At 36.1% G+C, this 20527-nt stretch overlaps 1 protein-coding gene across 1 annotated transcript in view; it reads right to left on the reverse strand.

Moving 5' to 3' along the window:
- The window catches only part of LOC121734473 (COUP transcription factor 2-like), a 139139-nt gene that overhangs the window by 77809 nt on the left and 40803 nt on the right, over window positions 1-20527 (reverse strand). The window contains 2 exon segments of the mRNA XM_042125085.1: window positions 10710-11000; window positions 11003-11125. Of these exon segments, the coding sequence (XP_041981019.1) occupies window positions 10710-11000; window positions 11003-11125 (414 nt within the window).

Genomic DNA, 20527 nt, shown 5'->3' on the forward strand with positions numbered 1-20527 from the left:
CCTATTTTTGCTCTATGTACCGTATGTAGGTACCGTTGTACGGAACCCTTCGTGCGCGAGTCTGACTCGCACTTGACCGATTATTATTCTCTGGTTATTAAGATTTATGTCATTATTACAATACTAGTGGTCCGCCCGGCTTCGCCCATGGTACATACATAGCCTATAGCACATCACATCTATCCATTGGTGAAAGAATTTTTTTAATCGGTCCAGTAGTTCCTGAGATAATCGCGTTCAAACAAACAAACTCTTCAGCTTTATAATATTAGTATAGAAGTATAGATATAGCAGAAAATGATAGGTACTTACAGAAAAATATTATTTGTAGTTAGTAACAATAGTCCAGAAATTGTTGCCAGGTCACACATTCAAACAATTCTCCAAAGTCCATTTACCGTAGCCAGGTCACAAATTCAAGAAGTCGTGTAGTCCAAGAAAATAATCGAGTCGCAGTATAAAGAAAGAAAATATCAAAATATGCTCACTGGTGGTAACAACTAACAAGACAAAAACGAAATGCCCGCGCAATTCAAAGATGGAATGCAATAAATTACATTTTTTTTTAATTCGTCCCGAAATGGAACAGGCTATGGTCTTAGATCATAGTTTTTTTTATTGCGACTAGCATGAAACAATGTCAAGTTACCTAAGAAGTTCACGGCGCTTGCGACTATTATATATTATGTATATAAAATTATAAAATAATCGACTATAATAATCACGAAATGAATGAATGAAATATAATGATTAATGACATAATCATTTATGCAATTTTAACTTCTCACCATCAATATTGCACACCTGCACATTGTCTATTTGCTTTTTATAATATAAAATAATTTTCTGCTTTTTGGTTGCTTGGAAGAAATATGCTACATAACAATCAAACCGCCTTTTGTGTTTATATGTAGTTTATTAATAGTACTAAGTTTGTATTTCTTTATAATATTATTATGTTATGTGTAAATGCATATTAATTCATAAGAATATTCATTAATTCAATATTTGTATACTTAAAGTTCTTTTACAAAGATATTCTTTTTCACTTTAAGGAAATTAATTTTCTAAGTCATACCAATGGTTGACGATATCTGACTAGTAGCCTTTAATTCTAAAATAAGCGGCCACGCATAAAATTGAGTTCAACATGTACATTTAGACTAGGGAATTGTAATTACAGTATAATAAATTAGTTTTAACGTGTTTTTTAACAATCCTTATATGCCGCGACTGGTGCGTCATCGGCCTCGCTAAATCTTTTTAGATGACGCGCCAGGCGCGGCATTGGCCACGAATCGGTTAAGGTGGCACCAGCGGTCATTGACTTTTCTAGTCTAGGAGCTATGCGAAACTCGTATTGCATTCTGTTAACTTAAGAATAAATTTAAATTCTTGTAAAGAAACAGACAAAAGAGATGTTTCATCGGAAAACGTCTCCGTTACCTCTTCGAGACTTCGTATGATAATCTCCAACTATTTATGAGTTTGAAGTGATATTATATTATGTAATTCATACTGCGTTCACGAGGTGTTCACACTACACATCACACACTACAAACATCTGTCACTTCATTCTCATTCGCGATTTGTATAGAAAATATATTTTTTTTACAGAGACCGTAATTTTTACAATGACCGCTACAGACAGAATTTCGCGATTTAAGAATAGCTCTTCTTACTTTCTAACCAAGTAAAAAAAAAACAAAAGTCGCCAACCCTACAAGCCAATTAAAGGCCCGTGACATTTAATGAGCGGCAACAAAGCGGTACCGGGAAACGCCGCTATCGCATCCGTGTGTCCGTTTGCGAAACTGAATATACTAAATATACTAAACTTAGAATTATAATACTTTTTATAATGCTGAAAATATTCGCACTTTGAAGGACACAAAAGGTATACAAACATAGGCTACAGAAAAAAATTTAGCTTTTATAAAATTACTAAGCTCTGGCTGCCGCTGCCTTTTACTAAAGTTTTATATAAAGATTTTATTTCACGACCTTTGTGGCTTAGTTGTTGGGCTGTTGGTAGCTCAAGGGGGTCGCGGGATCGAATCCCGCCGAGGGAACAAAAAGTTTTCAAAGTTCCTGGGTCATGCTTGTGTATTAAATAATTATGTGTATCATATAATAAAAATCTTTAATATATTATGTACAGTATAAAAGTATTAAATATATTTCCGTTGTCTGGTAGGTATAACACAAGTCTTTCAGGTACTTAGCACGGGGCCAGACTGACGTGGTGTGAAGCGTCCATAGATATTATTATTAAAGAACATCAAAACTCTTTCACTCACAAACGATTTAAAGTTTTCACATACTAGCGAGATGAGTACTCTACTATATCGCTTACTATAAATTAGTGATCTGCCTGCTCGTTTCTTATTTTACTTCTTTTTTATAAAATAAGGGGGCAAACGAGCAAACGTGTCACTTTATGGAAAGCAACTACCATGGTCCATGGACACTTGCAACATTAAAAGAGCTGCAGGTGCCTTCCGCGGGGCTAAAATGGTCGCTTTGAAGAATCATGATATGAATCATAACATGATTCATTTTTCTAAAATCGCAAAATGCAACTCTGCTTGCAATTCATTTCTGTATTTTTGTACTGATTTGACATTTGTCAATTTGACCGTTTTGACAATTCATTTGCTGAATTGATGTGAGTGACCATTTTAGTCATAGGTACTGGTCTTTACTTCATAAAAATGCGTTCATTCTTATTGTTATGTCCTTCGCATGTTCTGTGTTAAACCAATACTTACTCAAATATGGCGGAAATCCAAAACACTATAATCTTAACGTATTAAGACCTAGATTAAAGTGTTCCTAGCACTAACAGTGTCTAGCGCTATATTTTTCTGTATATTTAGTGCTCAAGTGTATGTTATTATTTTATGTTGGTATATTCAATTTGTTTTAAGGACCTAAGTTTGTCTAGATTCATAGTAGTATACAGTAATTGTTGCAGGTAGAGCTCCATGTTTATAAAATCAAAGATGTAGAGTTCAAACTGAATTGTCTAAAGCGCGGGAACCGTAAACTTTTCTGGGATAAAAAGTATCTTCTATCCTTTCTCGGGACTCAAAGTATTTACATACAAAATTTCAGTAAAATCAGTTCATCGGCTTGGGCGTGAAGAGGTTACAGACAAACGGACACACTTTCGCATTTATAATATTACTAGCGACCCGCCCCGGCTTCGCACGTGTATAAAATATGTTATAGCCTATGTCACTCACTGAAGAAATGATAAAAACCGATTCAGTAGTTATTAATTATATTCATTACTAGTCGTGGCCCGCATTGGTCGGTACCGCCGCAAAAGCGCAACGGTCCCGCAATTTTAAAACCTTCCTCTTGAATCACTCAATCTATTAAAGAAACCGCATCAAAATCCATAGCGAAGTTTTAAAGATTAAAGGGCACAAAGGGACATGAGTATATAGTAGTTGTATAACGATGCCTTGCTGTATAATACTAGAGCTATAAGCTATTAACATTGTACTACAATGGCTTATTTTAAATTGGATTTTCAATGTACTGGTAATATTCAAATGATGCTGATCAGCCTCATCAATCTTAATCATTACCGACCTCAGCGTTATTTAATTAAATTCGTTATTATAAAACAATTACAATACTTTTTTATGGAATACCACAATTACTGAACAATTTTGTTTTTGTTGTAACTAATCTATATTCTGTGACGTTCGATAAATTATAAGACAATGTTGTTAACCGTGCACGAACTTTGGACTAACATAGCAGGAGGTTATATGCGTCAAAATATTAATGGTTTTCTTTTTATCGGCCAATGATATAATATGAAAAACTCAAAATTGTCGACAGAAAGATCACAAGTATACCTAATATTATATGCATTCTGAAATCGATTATTATAAATATTATGCGTTCAGCAGTGATCACTTATTAATATACTGAAAAAGATCAATGGAGACTAAAGGTAAATCTTCAGTTGTTTATAAGGTTTTATATTAAGTACTAAACAAAGTAATTGTCATTTCTTGACTATCATGGGAGAATGAAAAAAAAAATTTGACACTTAAGTATTTTAAAAGTGATATTTTGATAAAAATTGTTATGAAAAATAATTTTACCACCTTTTTGGTAAACCCCGTGCAAGTTTCTTACGCCGCAGGTTCTTCTCGCCGGGTTAGTTTCCGAACCGGTGGTGGCACCAAAGTTTCGACATTCAGAAAGAATTATGTAAAAAATTAACTCTGAATAAAATTTATTTGATTGCTTCATGATCTAGTCTTATATAAGGACTTAAAATGTTAATTTAAAATAAGAAACTAGAATCTAAAATAAGTTCATTTTAGGCCAGAAAGTACAATTTTGAAATGAGCATAATCTACAAACAGAATTAGTTTCAAATGTATCATGCTGTTCCAAGTACAGCATCCTTTAATCATCTCATTAGGACAGGATAGCAAAAGGACGAGCTGATGAAAAATTATTCGCTAACGAGGGTCTAATGACCTAGGTCCTGGGCGCGGTCTAATGACCTAGGTCCTGTGGGACGTCCTGGGACTTGAGAGATGTAGAATAAAGTAATGTTTGGTAAGTAAGTATAATAGTTAGGTATGTTTCTTGCCTAAGTATCTAAACGATTGTAAAACAATGAAGATTTTGACATAAGTCCCATACCTTATAGCTGTCAAACTCTTATTACATAAATTGAAATTTAATCGTCAATATCTAAATGTCTGTGATTGCAGCCGTAAGGCATATTTTTTTGAAAGTACTAAAATTAGTGAATATAATATCAGTATATCCTAGTTATTGCAGCGCAAAATCTCAATAGCTTTGTCCACACTGTGCCTTTTTCTGTTCGTCAAGGGCATGCGTTATAGCGCAGTCAACAGCGAACGTGAGGCATGCCCGCGACGCATGCCCTCTGGCCGTATCCAAAACTTCAAAAATGACAATATTGGCGTTCCTTGACGCATTCAATGGGCATTGTCCAAAAAAAATCACATGTACTTTTTATATTTTTTTTCGTTAAAATAGGGTATTTTAAGAATATAAATTAAATAATTTTGAAATTCATTGGCTAGTTTTTACTCAATAAATTTTTAAAGTTTCGCTCTGACGTCATCATCGGCGGTCAATTGACCTCTTAAATTTCCTTTCAATCTTATTTATAATGGCTGGTTCGTCAAAATATGCAAATTCTCATTATGTGAAAGCTGATACGAGAAGCTTAACAAAAGTTCGAAACGTAATGTTGGTCGAATTTATTGCTAATTTCGTCGCCATTGAAGGTCAAACTAAGGTTAAACATATTTGTTAAAAAATATAAGTAACTAATGGGTATTTTTTTAGTTTATATACAGAAAAACCATCACTGACCTTATTCCTCGAAATGTTTTTATAATGAGCAAAATGAAAAAAAAATGGACAATCCCCATTATTGAATGCGCCAATATGAAAGTTGATGACGAAAATTGAAGATGAAAGTGCACAGTGTGGACATAGCTATTCGCCTATTTGACCGGGCGGACGTTTAAAAGTTTTAGGTGATATAAGATATAAGAAACAGACACAGTTTACCTATGTTACCGACAGGACGTATATTTAAGAATCTTTTTAAGAATTAAAATAATAAATACTTAATTTAAATCATAAAACCCTAACTTTCTTAACCATTGTAGGTAAAAATGTATAATAATTTACTACATCATACTAAATAATATACAATACATATTGTCATAAATCAGTGATGTCCCGATTTTTCGATATTTTCCAATGAACATAATTTCTAATCAAAAATTTGACAGTTTAACAAGATGGCCGCCGTAAATTAAAAATGGTCGTTAACGTCACCGAATTATGTTCAAATTGTGACTAGTGTAGAGCCGAAGTAGTGTTGCACCATTATATTAAAATTTAAAGAGGTTATATTAAAGATTTCATTATAACATGATTCATATTGTTCGGGGTTTTATTGACAGGTTTAGAGAGAGCCACACGCGCGCCGAACGATATTCAATTTAAAAAGTCGAATGGGATAAAAATAAATAAGTAACACTTATGTTTAGCGGCGGCCGTAAAGATAGGGTTAACTGCCACGGTGACCGGTTAGGACTATAGTGATGTAACGGGAACCAGCTTTGAGATATGAGAAACTATAATGATTATGAATTTCCCTAAAAGAAAATAAATGTTGAGTGAACGTTCGTGAAGTTTTGATGCACGCACGATGAAATGCACGAAGAAATGCGCCTTGATTAGATATGTTTTTTTAAGTTAAATAACTTATTTTTAAATACAACCTTATTTAAAGGAAACTAAACGGGAGTATTTTTGTCGAATACTAAGCAATAAAAATTTAAATTTTTAAGCACACGCAATATTTATTTTTAATTCTAATCTAAGCAGGAATTCCAATGTGACAACAGTTTTATAATTTCTCCTAAAAAAAGTAAAAGCACGGGCGTAAAAATTTAATCTCCCGACGCAATAAAACGGTGATTCAGTATTACATTATCACGAGAACAGCAATAAAATCGATATTAAGTATGATCGGGTTACAACACTACAGGTGTCGATTAGTGCTGTCGCTTTAAGGACCTTGTCGATGTAAATGGCTTTAACGGGGGATCAGGTAAGTGCAGCATCAATGTCGAGACTCGAGTACAAGGTTGCAGCGGGGGGTCTCTGTCGATAAGTTTGCCCCCTCACTATTTTGATTTTATAAATATCATTTAATTAAATAATAATTAATTAAAAAGTTTATATTATTTTTATAGTTTTGTCGATAAAGTATTGCCCCTTACTTTTTTCACATTCACTATTAAAAAATATATTTAAATTATTATTATTTTTCGGTTTAATCAATAATCTCCCCTCACTATTTTGCGGTAGTATTTATATTAAAAAGATTTATTATTTTTAATGGCAAAACCTGAAGTTATTGTTCTATACCGGAATCGGAAATGTCAAAGGTTACATCAAATAGCCGGATTATGCATATTTGATACTTGTGATGTTTGGGTCAATAGGGACCCTATTTTTGTTCTTTTTTTATGAGGCATATTATTATAAGTTCAGCGATAATACCGCTGAACTTTTTGACCATAGCCCCTTAATTTCTAAAGTTAATGTTAATATCGACAAAGTCCTTGACCAAGTTCAACAATTTTCGATTCTAAACTCGTCGCTCGATGATAAAAAAGGCGTGAAAAGAAAAAAATAACAAAATAAAATGACAAGCACTAAGTTATTTACATATTAGGGCATTTAACGCCTCGCGCTTGACTGGTTTGTTGAACTCTCATCGGAAATCAATGATTTGCCGCCATTTCGTTAAAATAATAAATTGCATTAGAATTTTATAGTTTTTATAAACTATTAAAATTATTATGCATCGACAAATTAATAATATTTTTTTAATTATTTTACTACAATTATTATTAATTATTACGACCGCGTATGTTAATGGCTCTTAAGGCGCCATGTCTTAAGGATCAATTATTTATCAAGACCATTACCTAATCCTACTACATTTGTCCTACAAAATAATTTAATAGTTTTGTAAAAGAACATAATATTGTATAATAATTACAAACAAAAGTTTATAAATGCAGCAACCATAACAATATTATCCAATGAGCGTTTACTATTACTTTTAGCATCCTTTTTTTTTTTTAACATGGGGAAATGCTTTACGGCAAATTGGGGATATCGGCTGGGGTATGTGGGACTCCTGCTACCCACTAAAACCCCATGGTGTTTTCTACTCATCGCTTAAGGCAGAGTTGCGGGTACTATAGAACCTACTGCAACTCTACCAGCGATACTTTTTTTTTTTTTGCATCCTACGAAATAATTTAATACTTTTGTAGGACAAGGCAAAAGTTGTAATTACAATATTTATAAATACATATCATCTAAGTAATAAAACCGCTAATTACAAAACTTTATAAACGCAGGATAAACTAGAAATTGAGCGTTTATTAGTACTTTTAGTATCCTACGATATTATAAGCGTCTATCATTATTTTTGTATCCAACAAACAAAATTTATTACTTTTGTAGGACGAACCAAAAGTTGTAGGACAATATTTAATAATCATTTAAGTAATAAAACCGCTAATTACAAAACTTTATAAACGCAGGATAAACTATTGAGCGTTTATGATACCGGTTCTACAAAGTCCTACATAGAGCCGATATGAAACGCGAACGAGTGACCTCTTCGCTTGCATGTGACCCCGGTATACACTTTCTCAACACTACCATTATAAACGCAACTTATAACACGGCTAAGTCGGGAAAACTTCGCATAATATTATTCAAATTGCCCTTTATATTCCAAATTATGTCCTATTGAATTAAGTATGGATATTAGATAAAAATAATTTTATTAACCTCCATGAAACTCGAGAACGGCTGAAGCGATTTGACAAATTTTTTAGTCTTGGAACATTCGTGGAAGTCCGGGGAAGGTTTATATTAGGAGAGAAGTGACACAAATTTCACTGGGTCATCTAGTAATAATTATTTTTACAATAATAAGTTACTGGCTACTGTTTTTTTATTTTTTTTATTTTGCATTATAAATATATTTTTTATTGTTCACAATGTTCTTTGCAACTATCAAATCAACACATTCGAAGTCTCCCACAGATAGCTAATAGATTTAAACCTAACCTACATACTCTTGCATGTTCTCCTAGTAACTTTCTACGTGTAATGACACGTCTCGATAATTCAGAGGTTCCCAGGCTCCGGTTAGTTTTTATCGCCAGATCGCCACATAATTGTACACCTCCTCGTTATTATGCTATTTAATAAGCGTTGACTAATTCTTAAGTGCATTTTGTAACACTAAATATTAAGCTTAAAATGTATGATGAAGATAGTGTTGAGGAGGTATTTTATTATGACTTTTAAACGATAGTTGTATTCCGAATTTAGGTTAACTACTACACGAAATATATTTAATTTTTTTAATAAGTAAAATCACCTATTTTGTTTCAGCACAATAATTATTAGTTTCAAATGCGGAATGCCAAGGTTTAAAACAACACTAAAATATTTTAATTGTTCTCAATATAATATGTATTTCTACAATTTACTGTCGCTACTAGAATTATAATCTATAATTAAGACTACTAGGAAAATCGATTTGCTAATACAACCGTAATAACTATATCTATGTCGCAAATTTGCTTCTGAGAAACATAAGTCTTATTGGTTATTAAGTAAAATCACCTATTGGTATTAATTAGAGCAGTGCTAACCTTGAAATAGATAAATATATTGCTTTACGCGAGTTAGACAAGATCTGTAGTATTAGGACAGACCATAATTAAAATTTAAAATCATTGCATTAGAATTCATACTTATATTATGAATGCCTACTTTGTGACATTTGCAATGTTGCAGTGTTTTAATGAAATGAAGTAAAGAGGTACCATGAGCCTGTGAAAGAATTTAGGATAGTTTTTGTCACGGAAAAATTTGCGGCTCTCGCGCAATAAACAAATCACTAAGCGAAATTATTTGCGGGAAAAATCTAGTTTATAAGTAACAATCCTAATATAAAAGGGCCTTGAATGTAATAAATTGTACCTACCATTTGATAAAGTCGTCAAATACAAGAAAATAATCAGACGTATTTTTATTTAAATGCAATTTAGAACTCTACACGGGCTCTACAATAAGAATTATTAATAGGTTGTTTTGCATTTCTACATTTCAAATGTAATCAATATATTTTTAATTAAATCTTTTAATACGAAGTTAGCATGAAAATTTAATTTAAACAACGCAGTTACATGTTCAGTTAATTTAACTAAAAGTTTTGTCATTGTTAAACGTAAATATTTTAATTAGCTACTTTTTTAACAACAATAACTAATTAATTTTATTTGAAAATCAAACGTCCACATTTTACAATCTTGTAAAGTTTAACATAATTTTCGCGGAAAGCCCTCAAAGGGTTGTAAGTGATAAAAGTAATCTTCTTCTCGGGAATCGAATACAACGAAAATAAACCTCCCTAACTCGGTTACAACAATTCGGAATAGCTTCATTTGCATACCCCTTTTATCGCAGTTGGGAAAACTCCGACTTATTGCCCTGATTAGTCGTGATGTTAATTATTATTGTTTGAAGTTTTCAGCAAGAGTCAAATTGTTTATTTAAAGCTAATTTGTTCTTATAGCCCAGGTGAAAATTGTTAAAATTAAACTTTATTTATTTTGTGGAAAAAATTGCTATCTGATTTGATAGAGCCTATAGTAGTCGCAGTTTCTTAGTATTTTAGGTTGACACGAGGAAAAAGATATTTATTAGATTTCCATAATCGGCAATATTTTTAAATTCCCGGAATTCCGAAAAAAGCGAAGACAGAACATTTTTTTTTATTCACTGTCGCTTTTTTGTTTAATTGCCGGATTTTTTTTCTGTTTATGTTTATTTTTAACAATTAGGAGCGAAATCGGATGGCTTCTCGAATTTGGTAGAGCAAGATTTTTCACAAACACGACTTATATGTAGAGTTCACGATTTTTATGTAGAGTTTACGACTTTTTTTTTAAGTTAATGAAAAATTATATTTATGAGGTCGGTAGATCCAAATCGTTATGTCCTATCCAGCGTTTTCCGTTCGTGAACCGCACTGGGGTCTCTGACACGACACAACACAACACTGTCACTGTACCTACCCTCGCACGTGAATTGCCCGTAGTGCTTCCCGGAGGACTTGTCCCCGCAGACCACGCACTCCACGTTCTGGCCCTTGTCGGTGACGGAGGATCCGCTCTGCGTGGAGGCGGCCTGGCTGGCCGGCGTGGACGGCAGCAGCTCGTCCTCGCGCCAGGAGCCGCGGAAGCCGAGCTCGAGGGGCGGCAGGTCGGGGCCTCGCGGCGGGCAGAGCCCGGGGCCCGCGACGCCGCCGTACACTAGCGCTCCGTGCGTGATGGTGGCGGTGGCGCTCGCGGGGGAAAGCGGCGCGCGTGTGTCAAGGGTCGCGGCTGAGTCGCGACTGAGCCCGGGTCGGGGCAGGCCGCGGCGCGCCGCCATTGGCCCGGTGGCCCGGGGGCAGGGAGCGAAGGCCCCGCCACCGCGACCCGCCGTGCCCCTCACCCCGCGCTCCGCACTCCGCGCCCGCCACCCGCAGGGGGAAATCTTTCAGCCGGTACGGTCGGGAAATTCGTATTGTTTACGCTCTACCGACAGATTTGAGAACTTTATATCAAGTTTTTGACTCCCTTTTGTTCGTTTTCGTCTTAATTTAGATTTGAGCCCGGCCGTTTATTTATAAATTAATTACTTTTATCTTTACTACAAATATTATAGCGTATTTCAGTTATGAAAAAATAAAAGAAAAAAAAATACGCTAGACTTTTCATCTCTACCTAAAACTGCCATCTAGGATTTTCAAATTTTACCTTCATAATCTTGTCAATAACAATATCATTCCTTCTACATGTTTGTAAACCTTTAAAACGATACTGGCTAAACAACATAATATTATCATCATGTCAAAAATAAATGATCAATAATAGTTCTCTACAATCCGGCTGAAAGTGATTCTGCTGTCGGTACCTGAAACAGACGTCCATTGCTCACCTACACTACACTACTCTCCACAAACCGCCTGTTGATAAGATTTAGGAGATAGCTCTATATTTATACATCCTTAAGGTTTTACAATACGTACAGCTAGATTTAAAATCCCAACGAGATAGAAAAAAATTATAATGTAGAGTTGTTTTTTTGTTATGTAATTATGGGCCGTCTATGGGCTATTCGTATCCTTTTTTTGCTATCTTTGTAAGTATGTAGTTTTTTCGCACCATGATAATTGAAATAATATTATTAATTAAGAATGTAGAGTTTGATCTTAACCAAAATTACACTGGATTTACAATATAAGACGTTACAATATAGGTATACTATAAAATATGTAGACCTAATAAATTAGCTTGATTTAATTGTAATCTAAGCCTAATTGAGTTTTGTAAAATACTCGTAGACATAAATTGAAAGCGTACATAACGTACTTAGAGCTTTTTTTGACCCAAGAAATGTACTATTAATGAAAGCAATAGTAATAAGTTTAACAAGTATTTTGATTTCTGATTATCTAGTTATTTGTTTGCATCCAAAAATATTAACGATTCAACGAATCTATCAAGGATTGAGACCCATACTCTTATAGCCTGAAAATACCATCCTAAAGGAAAAGGAATAAAATCCCTCATCAAAGCAGTCTGTGACACGCAAATAAACGTGCGCAAACAATGCGCTTGATTGAATGATCTATAGTGATCCACGGTGATCTATAGATCTAGATCAGGGGGCGTAGGGGCGGGGCCGCGCGCGCCACTCCTGCGCAGTGTCGGCGCGACCGCCGAGCGGGACGCACGCGCACAGACCGACAAAAATATTTGCATTTATTTTATGTATATATTTTTTGTACTTGATGTAATTTCCAAGGTGTTACTTTACTTATACACGTAGAGACATTTAATGATTAAACTTTAATATAATGATAACATAAAACCCATCTCTCTGTAAAAATCTTCATTCCATTAAGGTTAAGTTTCATTCAATCATATGCAAAGTAAGTTAGAATTTACATTAGGTACAGAATATGAAAGACATGGCATTGTAGTAATCAATTGCTTGGTTTTTCAGGCAAACTCATCTATATTATGTGGATTTTGTCTGTGAAATTGACAGTATTATGATTCATAATATTATCATTACCACGTTCATAATACTAGTATCTCCGTTCTCCATACAAAATTACCTGAAGAATATTTTTTGATTCGATATTTGATTTAAAATAGGTAATTACAAATGCTTTTTAAAATGTCTCTAAATATAAAATCGCCAATCGCCATCATAAAAAACCCATCTAAATAAAAAACACATAGAGAAATTGTAAGATATTTTACCAAGCTAAAAGAGATATAAGGCAAAAAATTCTTATAAGAATCCGTTTGGGGGGCGGGCGGTAGGGTAGGGCGGGTCAAAGGTCCCGCCCACGCGCCCTATAAATAAATTACCTAGCCCTCAGAGAGGATAGTTTTCAGGAGGATTCAGGGCTTGATATTTGTGAATTTATCGTTGAAATACTGGTTGGCAGATGAGATAAAGGTGTTTATGATTTGAGATAGATAATAATGTATGTTGTGGACAGTTATTAAAGATATTTCAGGGCATTATAATTTCTATATTGTTGTAACCATCATGATAGATGTACTTAAATAAGATTTTTTCAGTCCAAAAATTAGGAAACCTTGAAAAGTTGTTTTCTTAAAACGATAGATGGATAGAATTAGAGATATACTTTAGAATATTATAGGATATTTTATATCGTGACAAAATTTTTGTTGTTAGTGATTACAGACTCTGTTCTACAAAGTTGCTTGCAAGTCGCAACATTGTATAAACAACTATTATATCATAATATTTTAAGGGCTGTATAATTAGAAACTCCTGACAGGTACATTTCTTTCAGTTCTTGGCCCTTTGGCACATATTGTGACTGAACTGAAATTAGTCCATTAAACTTCAATTTTTTTAACATGCAAATAAGAAGGTCGTCATTTTTTTTCAAACATGGTTAAGTCAAGTGAACAGCGAATTTTCTTTCGTTAAAATGTTTTAGATTTTTAGGACACTGCTAATAAACATACTTTTGCTAAATAAAAATAATTTAATACGACAGTTTTTTTCTTAAATTGATCATGATAAATTTCTACTTCGTTTTTCTAAAATTATCTTGTTTGTATAAAGGTTTAAACAAATAAATGTCCGATTACTGTGTCTTAATACTGTCCACTAACAAGTAACTCAACATTTAGGTTTCTAGAATGGCAGTTAATAGCCAATTTCCATTTAAAAAAAACTCCCCCAAAGCAGTTAATAAGGCAGCGTCTTCACAAAAGCGTCTTAGAGCTCAACATCGATCGGGACAACGGTGTCTGTATGTCGGCGGGGGCCAGCCCCTCCCTTGTGGGCCGCGGGGTGGGTCAGCCCCCTCCCCCCAGTAATTGGGCGCAGGTACTGTCTCCTTTTTATCCTGCCAGTCAAAAAGGTTTCTTCTTTTTGTGTGCTAATTGACTGTAGCCTGTAGGGTTGCGGAATTAGGTATTATGATCTTTTTGTGGCAGAAATTTGTCTTCGAAATGCTGGGTTCAATCATTTTCTGCTTTGTTAATCTTAAGCCTCAAAGTATAGGGCACATAGCTTTTGACAGCGTGGAAGTTTCATGGTTTCCTGCTTATAGTAAATTTTATTTCAGCCAGTTAATAACAGCTAATCTAATATTAAGAGGTAACATGTTAATGATAATAATACATCGTTATAAAGACACTTCTAGACTTAGGATAATTTCTAATGGCATAGTTTCTAATTCATAATGATTATGTAAGAATATTTATAAAAGCAAGAGAATTCACAAGCGAGACAACAGGATATTTGACTCAAGGTTAAATTTAACCTAGATCCGCCCACGCCTATGGCTATAATATTATAATTTGCTTTATCAGCTCTTATATCCCACAACTTGAACATTTCCTGGTACGTACTTTACGGAAAAGCTATCACGCCTATTGATATGTGTAGAGGATTCCACACCGCAATTTTTTCTATACAAACGTTGTCCCCTGTTTCCTCCCTGGATAATGCTAGTAGAGTTATAATTTTTTTCCTGAATATCTACGGCCACTAATACAATGTCCCTATGTTTTCTTTTTTTTCATAATTTAATTATTAAATAAGATATGAACGTTCAAAAACCCAAAAAAATGGCCAGATTTTCCACTGTGTTCAAACGTCCAGAAAACAGATTTGGATAGATTATACAAAAAAAGCAAAACATAGGAACACAGCTCAAGCCTTTTTTTAATCTTTAATGAAAAAAGTACTTAAATCGGTTAAGTTTTGGAGAAGGAATCAGGGGACAACGAATCGTTGATTTTCTGGATTTTCTGCAGTTGTCTCTATCGCGTTCTGCGGTATAGGCTTGAGGTAAGGGAGACAGCTATAGATATTACACGTACTTTTTTTTCATTTCTCTAGCCGCTGTGGTATCCTCTTAACATAGTAATTTTTATTTTTATATATAGATGTGTTACCATTAGTCAGTCACGGTGTGACGACGCGAGCCCTCACGAAGCTCGGCTTTTAGCTAGTTTACTGATTTTTAACTCTGATCTCATATTATTTCTCCCAGCTCGTCTCTGGCACGAGGAAACTGTGTGTCGAGTGTCGCGATAACCCCGGCCGTATCAGTCACCCTCTTATCATCAACGTCTTCAGCCATATCTGTCCCGGAGTTTTTAAAACTTTGTAAAAAATATTAAATCATTAAAAAAGTTCTTGAAGATTACTTTGTTTTGTGTAAGATAGGTGCGTTATTGTTGTTTAACTACAAATGAATTCTTAGGTGGAACAGGAAGTCTTGCAGGAACCGAACCGAAACGTTTTTTTCTAGGTTCCTCTTTCATTTGTTTACTAAAGACATCAACAATCCACGAATAGAATACATATGAATTAACGGAATAACTTCAGCACTGATTAGTTAATACTTACTATAGAAGCTATAGACATAATATTATGTCAAACAAGCAAATATCACCTGATAGACAGCGACTATTCTGTCACCGTGGACAGTGGATGCAGGATCAAAGAAGTTACCATTTAAGAAGGAAAACAGATTCAATATCCTCCTTGAAAAATCACTGGAAGTATATTTTGAACAATATTCTGTTCCAAATTCTATCATACACACAAACAATTCTACTTTACTATTTCTTTAACTCAATGAATGTTTTATCGGATGTTAAGTTAATCATTTAACTTGCGTTTAACATGTAGACAATTGACATGACAAAACGACGACCCTCTCCCAATATAGCTCTGTGATTTAACTGTACCGTCCGTACACGATGGCTGATTGATTTATCACTATTTAAATATGTTTGTGTGTTTTTGTTTGTGTTTTATGTGTGTTAGGTGTGGTGTAGATTTGTTTTAAATGTTAATCTGTCAGTCTGTTAGTCCTGTCTTTCATATACGTATACCAGCTGACCCGGCAAACTATAGCACATACTACAAAATCGTACTATCCGTTACGGTGGATTTTAGTGACTAACGGCCGTTCCCAATATTTGATCTATCTCTGGTTTTGCCCTACTAGAGATAGGAATAGCTCACAATTGACGTAAAATATATGTCTCTAATGTCTAATGTGAGTTATACCTATCTCTAGTAGGGCCAAACCAGAGATAGATCAAATATTGGGAACCGCCGTAAGACTAGATACACTAAGGCGCAGCGCAGACGACAGACTATCCGTGACGCACTTTTTCGTCTGTGGAAATACAACCTATGCAATTATATACAGTAATGCCGGCACTCGACATATGGCGGCTCTCGACATAGGCGAACGCGTTGGCCGACGCGTTGGCAGACGCGTTGGCCCAATGTGTAGAACGGGCGTTCGCGCGTTGGCCGTAGGTATTTAGACGTTGGCCGACGCGTCTGCGAGCTTGCCGCGCGGGTCGGAAATGTCGGCAAAGATCAAAGGACATTTGTCGCAAGCTTCGTGCTCCATCCACACATAGGCCGCGCGATCAGTTCGCCCGGAGTTATAGTTATGATAATTATAATAATATGTAATAATTTTTATATGTAATAATTAAATAAATAATAAGTAGGTAATAAAATAAATACTTATATTATTTTAATATTATAAAATATTATTTAAAAGTGAGTTTATTTTTTTGTTTGTTACGTTTTCTCGCCTTTTATTTATTTATTTCGAGAATACCCTTTAAAACTTTTTCTTGTCCACATTTACAAAGTAATTATGAGCTGTGAATAAATATACAGCTGCAGCTGTTAGCGACTCAACATCCATTTTGAATCCGTCCGCACATTGGCGCGATCCAAAGCATACTGAACGACCTTCCTATGTGTGGATTACTCACAAACGCCGTTGCAAGCGCACTGCCAACGCGTCTGCAGACGCGTTGGCCAACGCGTTCGCCTATGTCGAGAGCCGCCAATAGAGGAACGCGTTGGCCAACGCGTTGGCAGACGCGTTGGCCCAATGTGTAGAACGGGCGTTCGCGCGTTGGCCGTAGGTATTTAGACGTTGGCCGACGCGTTTGCGAACTTGCCGCGCGGTGTCGGAAAGATCAAAGGACATTTGTCGCAAGCTTTGCGCTCCATCCACACATAGGCCGCGTGATCAGTTCGCCTGGAGTTATAGTTATGATAATTATAATAATATGTAATAATTTTTATATGTAATAATTTAATAAATAATAAGTAGGTAATAAAACAATTACTTATATTATTTTAGTATTAGACAATATTATGTAAAAGTGAGTTTATTTCTTTGTTTGTTACGTTTTCTCGCCTTTTATTTATTTATTTCGAGAATACCCTTTAAAAACTTTTTTTTGTCCACATTTACAAAGTAATTATAAGCTGTGATACAGCTGCAGCTGTTAGCGACTCAACATCCATTTTGAATCCGTCCGCACATTGGTGCGATCCAAAGCATACTGAACGACCTTCCTATGTGTGGATTACTCACAAACGCCGTTGCAAGCGCACTGCCAACGCGTCTGCCAACGCGTCTGCCAACGCGTCGGCCAATACGTTCGCCTATATGGGGAGGCGGCTTAACGCACACGACGCGCAAAACCGTCTCCATTACTGTGTGGCGGTACCCACAATTCGCCTAACATTCCTGCATCGCGCTATCGAAGTTTTCTGAGCGCGTCGGTATATATACGACAGCTGAGATGTATCACGTGGGCTTCGACCTGACCGAGCATACTCGTAACACCTCGCTCGGTCGGAAGATCTTCCTTTGGGTCGCCACGCATATACCCACAACTGCATATAATTGCATAAGTTCTATTTCCACAGACTAAAAAGTGCGTCAATGACAGTCTGTCGTCTGCGCTGCGCTTTATCGTTACTCATCGGAAAAAGAGAGAAACAAACAACTTGAGCGGTTTGGGCCTAAAGAGATAACAGACAGACAGACAGACGCACTTTTTGTAATATTAGAATGGATTAAGGTGTGTGTCAGTGCCGTAAATAGGGCGGTGCCACCGGTGCCCAGGCACAGGGCGTAGACTCTGGGGGGCGCAAGAATGGCCATACCAGGCAACTCTTATTTTTTTTTTAATTGCTTCCGATAAAGTACTGCGCTGCGCCCCAGAGATGTTTGCCAATGTAGTAAATAAATCAACAGCCGAAAATATAACCTTCTCCTTTTTGGAAGTCGGTTAAAAAACAAAGGTGCAGATAAATAAGCTCGCACAGGGCGCAAGAAAGGCTATTTACGGCACTGGTGTGTGTAAGCATTATATTATGTCCAGCAGTGGACGACTATAGGCTGATATGATGATGATGATGATGATGAAGTCTATTAAGACTTAAGATCTATGTGATAGTGTACATACACCCTAAGTCGGTGATGGTCGCGCAAATTGATTTGTATGGTGTAGCCGGTCGTGATTTACTCACAAACTGTCGGCACAAAACGACCATGACGCCGAGATATTTTCAGTTTTTACACTCTTAAGAGGTTGATGACTCTGTCGTGAAGGCCACAGACGTGTTAATTTTCTGGAAGTAAGTAAGTTAGGGAGTGTAGTTACCTTAATGTAAGATTTCCCTCATTTTTCGAGACATTTTATTCAAATTTTTGAATAAAGCAGATATGAGAGTAGTTGTCACTATTGAGAAATGGTGAAGAGCTATGTAAATATTTGTGTATTAGTCTGCTCTCAGACTACGCTAGGCTTTCTAGACACATTACGATAATAATTGTAAATTACGAAAGATAAGGCTCATAGTTACCTTCTTCACGCTCAAGCTGCCCAACCAATTGCGATGAAATTTGGTACGGAGATACTTTGTGTCTCCGGAAAAGTGGTAGGATAGTTTTTAACCGAGTTCCAAAAAACGAGGAGGTGTTATGTTCGGCTGTGGATTTTTTTTTATTATTCTAAAAAATGTACGATATTAATAAATGGAGTTACGGACAACATCAAGCAGACCGTCCAAACGGCGAATGGAGCCACAAAACTGTTATATCAAATATCAAAATTTGTACGAAATTCTGTATGATCACATTTTGATAATATAGCCATACAAAAGAGCTATCGTTTTTAACAAAATCTCAGCATTAAGCTCGTAATGATACCCCCTACAAATCGCTGTTTATTGCTGATCGTCAATCCAATAAGAGTTCAGTCGAACGCCTCCCAACAGCCCGGGAGAAGCCCCAATCCCATCACACACTAATCCTACACGGACGATGTACATTGAAGAGTGGTTTTTTTATGAAATAAGGGGGCAAACGAGCAAACGGGCCACCTGATGGAAAGCAACTTCCGTCGCCCATGGACACATTTTAAGAGGGAATAGGATAATAGGGGAGGGTAGGGATGAGAAGGGAAGGGAATAGGGGAGTGTAGGAAAGGGAATAGGGTAGGGGATTGGGCCTCCGGTAAACTCACTCACTCGGCGTGAAACAGCGCAAGCGCTGTTTCACGCCGGTTTTCTGTGAGAACGTGGTTTTTCTCCGGTCGAGCCGGCCCATTCGTGCCGAAGCATGGCTCTCCCACGTATAAACGTGGTGATTGCAAAATCAGATAATGATGCTATGTTTGCACTGCAAAATTTGCAGTACGAAAAGTAGATCTTTTGTATGGAAGCTGGTGGTGCACAGCAGCAGTGACAAAATACCTACTTGACCAGTTCAAAAACTATGCGTTTGTTTTAGGATTCCTCAAAATATTTTTCACAAAAAAGGAAATGACCGCTTCGACTGCAGACGTGGTTGTACGTGCGTGCTGGGGTTACTTCTCTTTTGAACAAAGAGAGTTATGTGAGTAATCGAAGCATCTAATAGTCGAAATTTGGACGTGGGAGAGCCATGCTTGGGCACGAATGGGCCGGCTCGACCGGAGAAATACCACGTTCTCACAGAAAATCGGCGTGAAACAGCGCTTGCGCTGTGTTTCGCTGAGTGAGTGAGTTTACCGGAGGCCCAATCCCCTACCCTATTCCCTTCCCTACCCTCCCCTATTCCCTTCCCTTCCCATCCCTATCCTCCTCTATTACCCTATTCCTTCTTAAAAGGCCCGCAACGCACCTGCAGCTCTTCTGATGCTGCGAGTGTCCAGTGGCGACGGAAGTTGCTTTCCATCAGGTGACCCTGATAATGAAATAAGGGGGCAAACGAGCAAACGTTTGCCCCCTTATTTCATTAAAAAAAATGTCTTATCACTGAAGTATTTGACGATCAGCTGTTTCTTATAACTTAAAATACTCATATTATAAATGAAAACGTGTGTCTGTCAGTCAGTAAATTTCTTTAACTGAATATCGCCAAATCGAGTCAGAACTTTCGCATTTACAATTAAATATTAAATATGAATAAAGATTGTAATAAATAATAAAAACAGCAATGTAACATTTAATGCTGTAGCGT

Source organism: Aricia agestis, chromosome 15 (assembly GCF_905147365.1).
Source record: "Aricia agestis chromosome 15, ilAriAges1.1, whole genome shotgun sequence".
In the NCBI taxonomy this organism is placed as follows: Eukaryota; Metazoa; Arthropoda; class Insecta; order Lepidoptera; family Lycaenidae; genus Aricia; species Aricia agestis.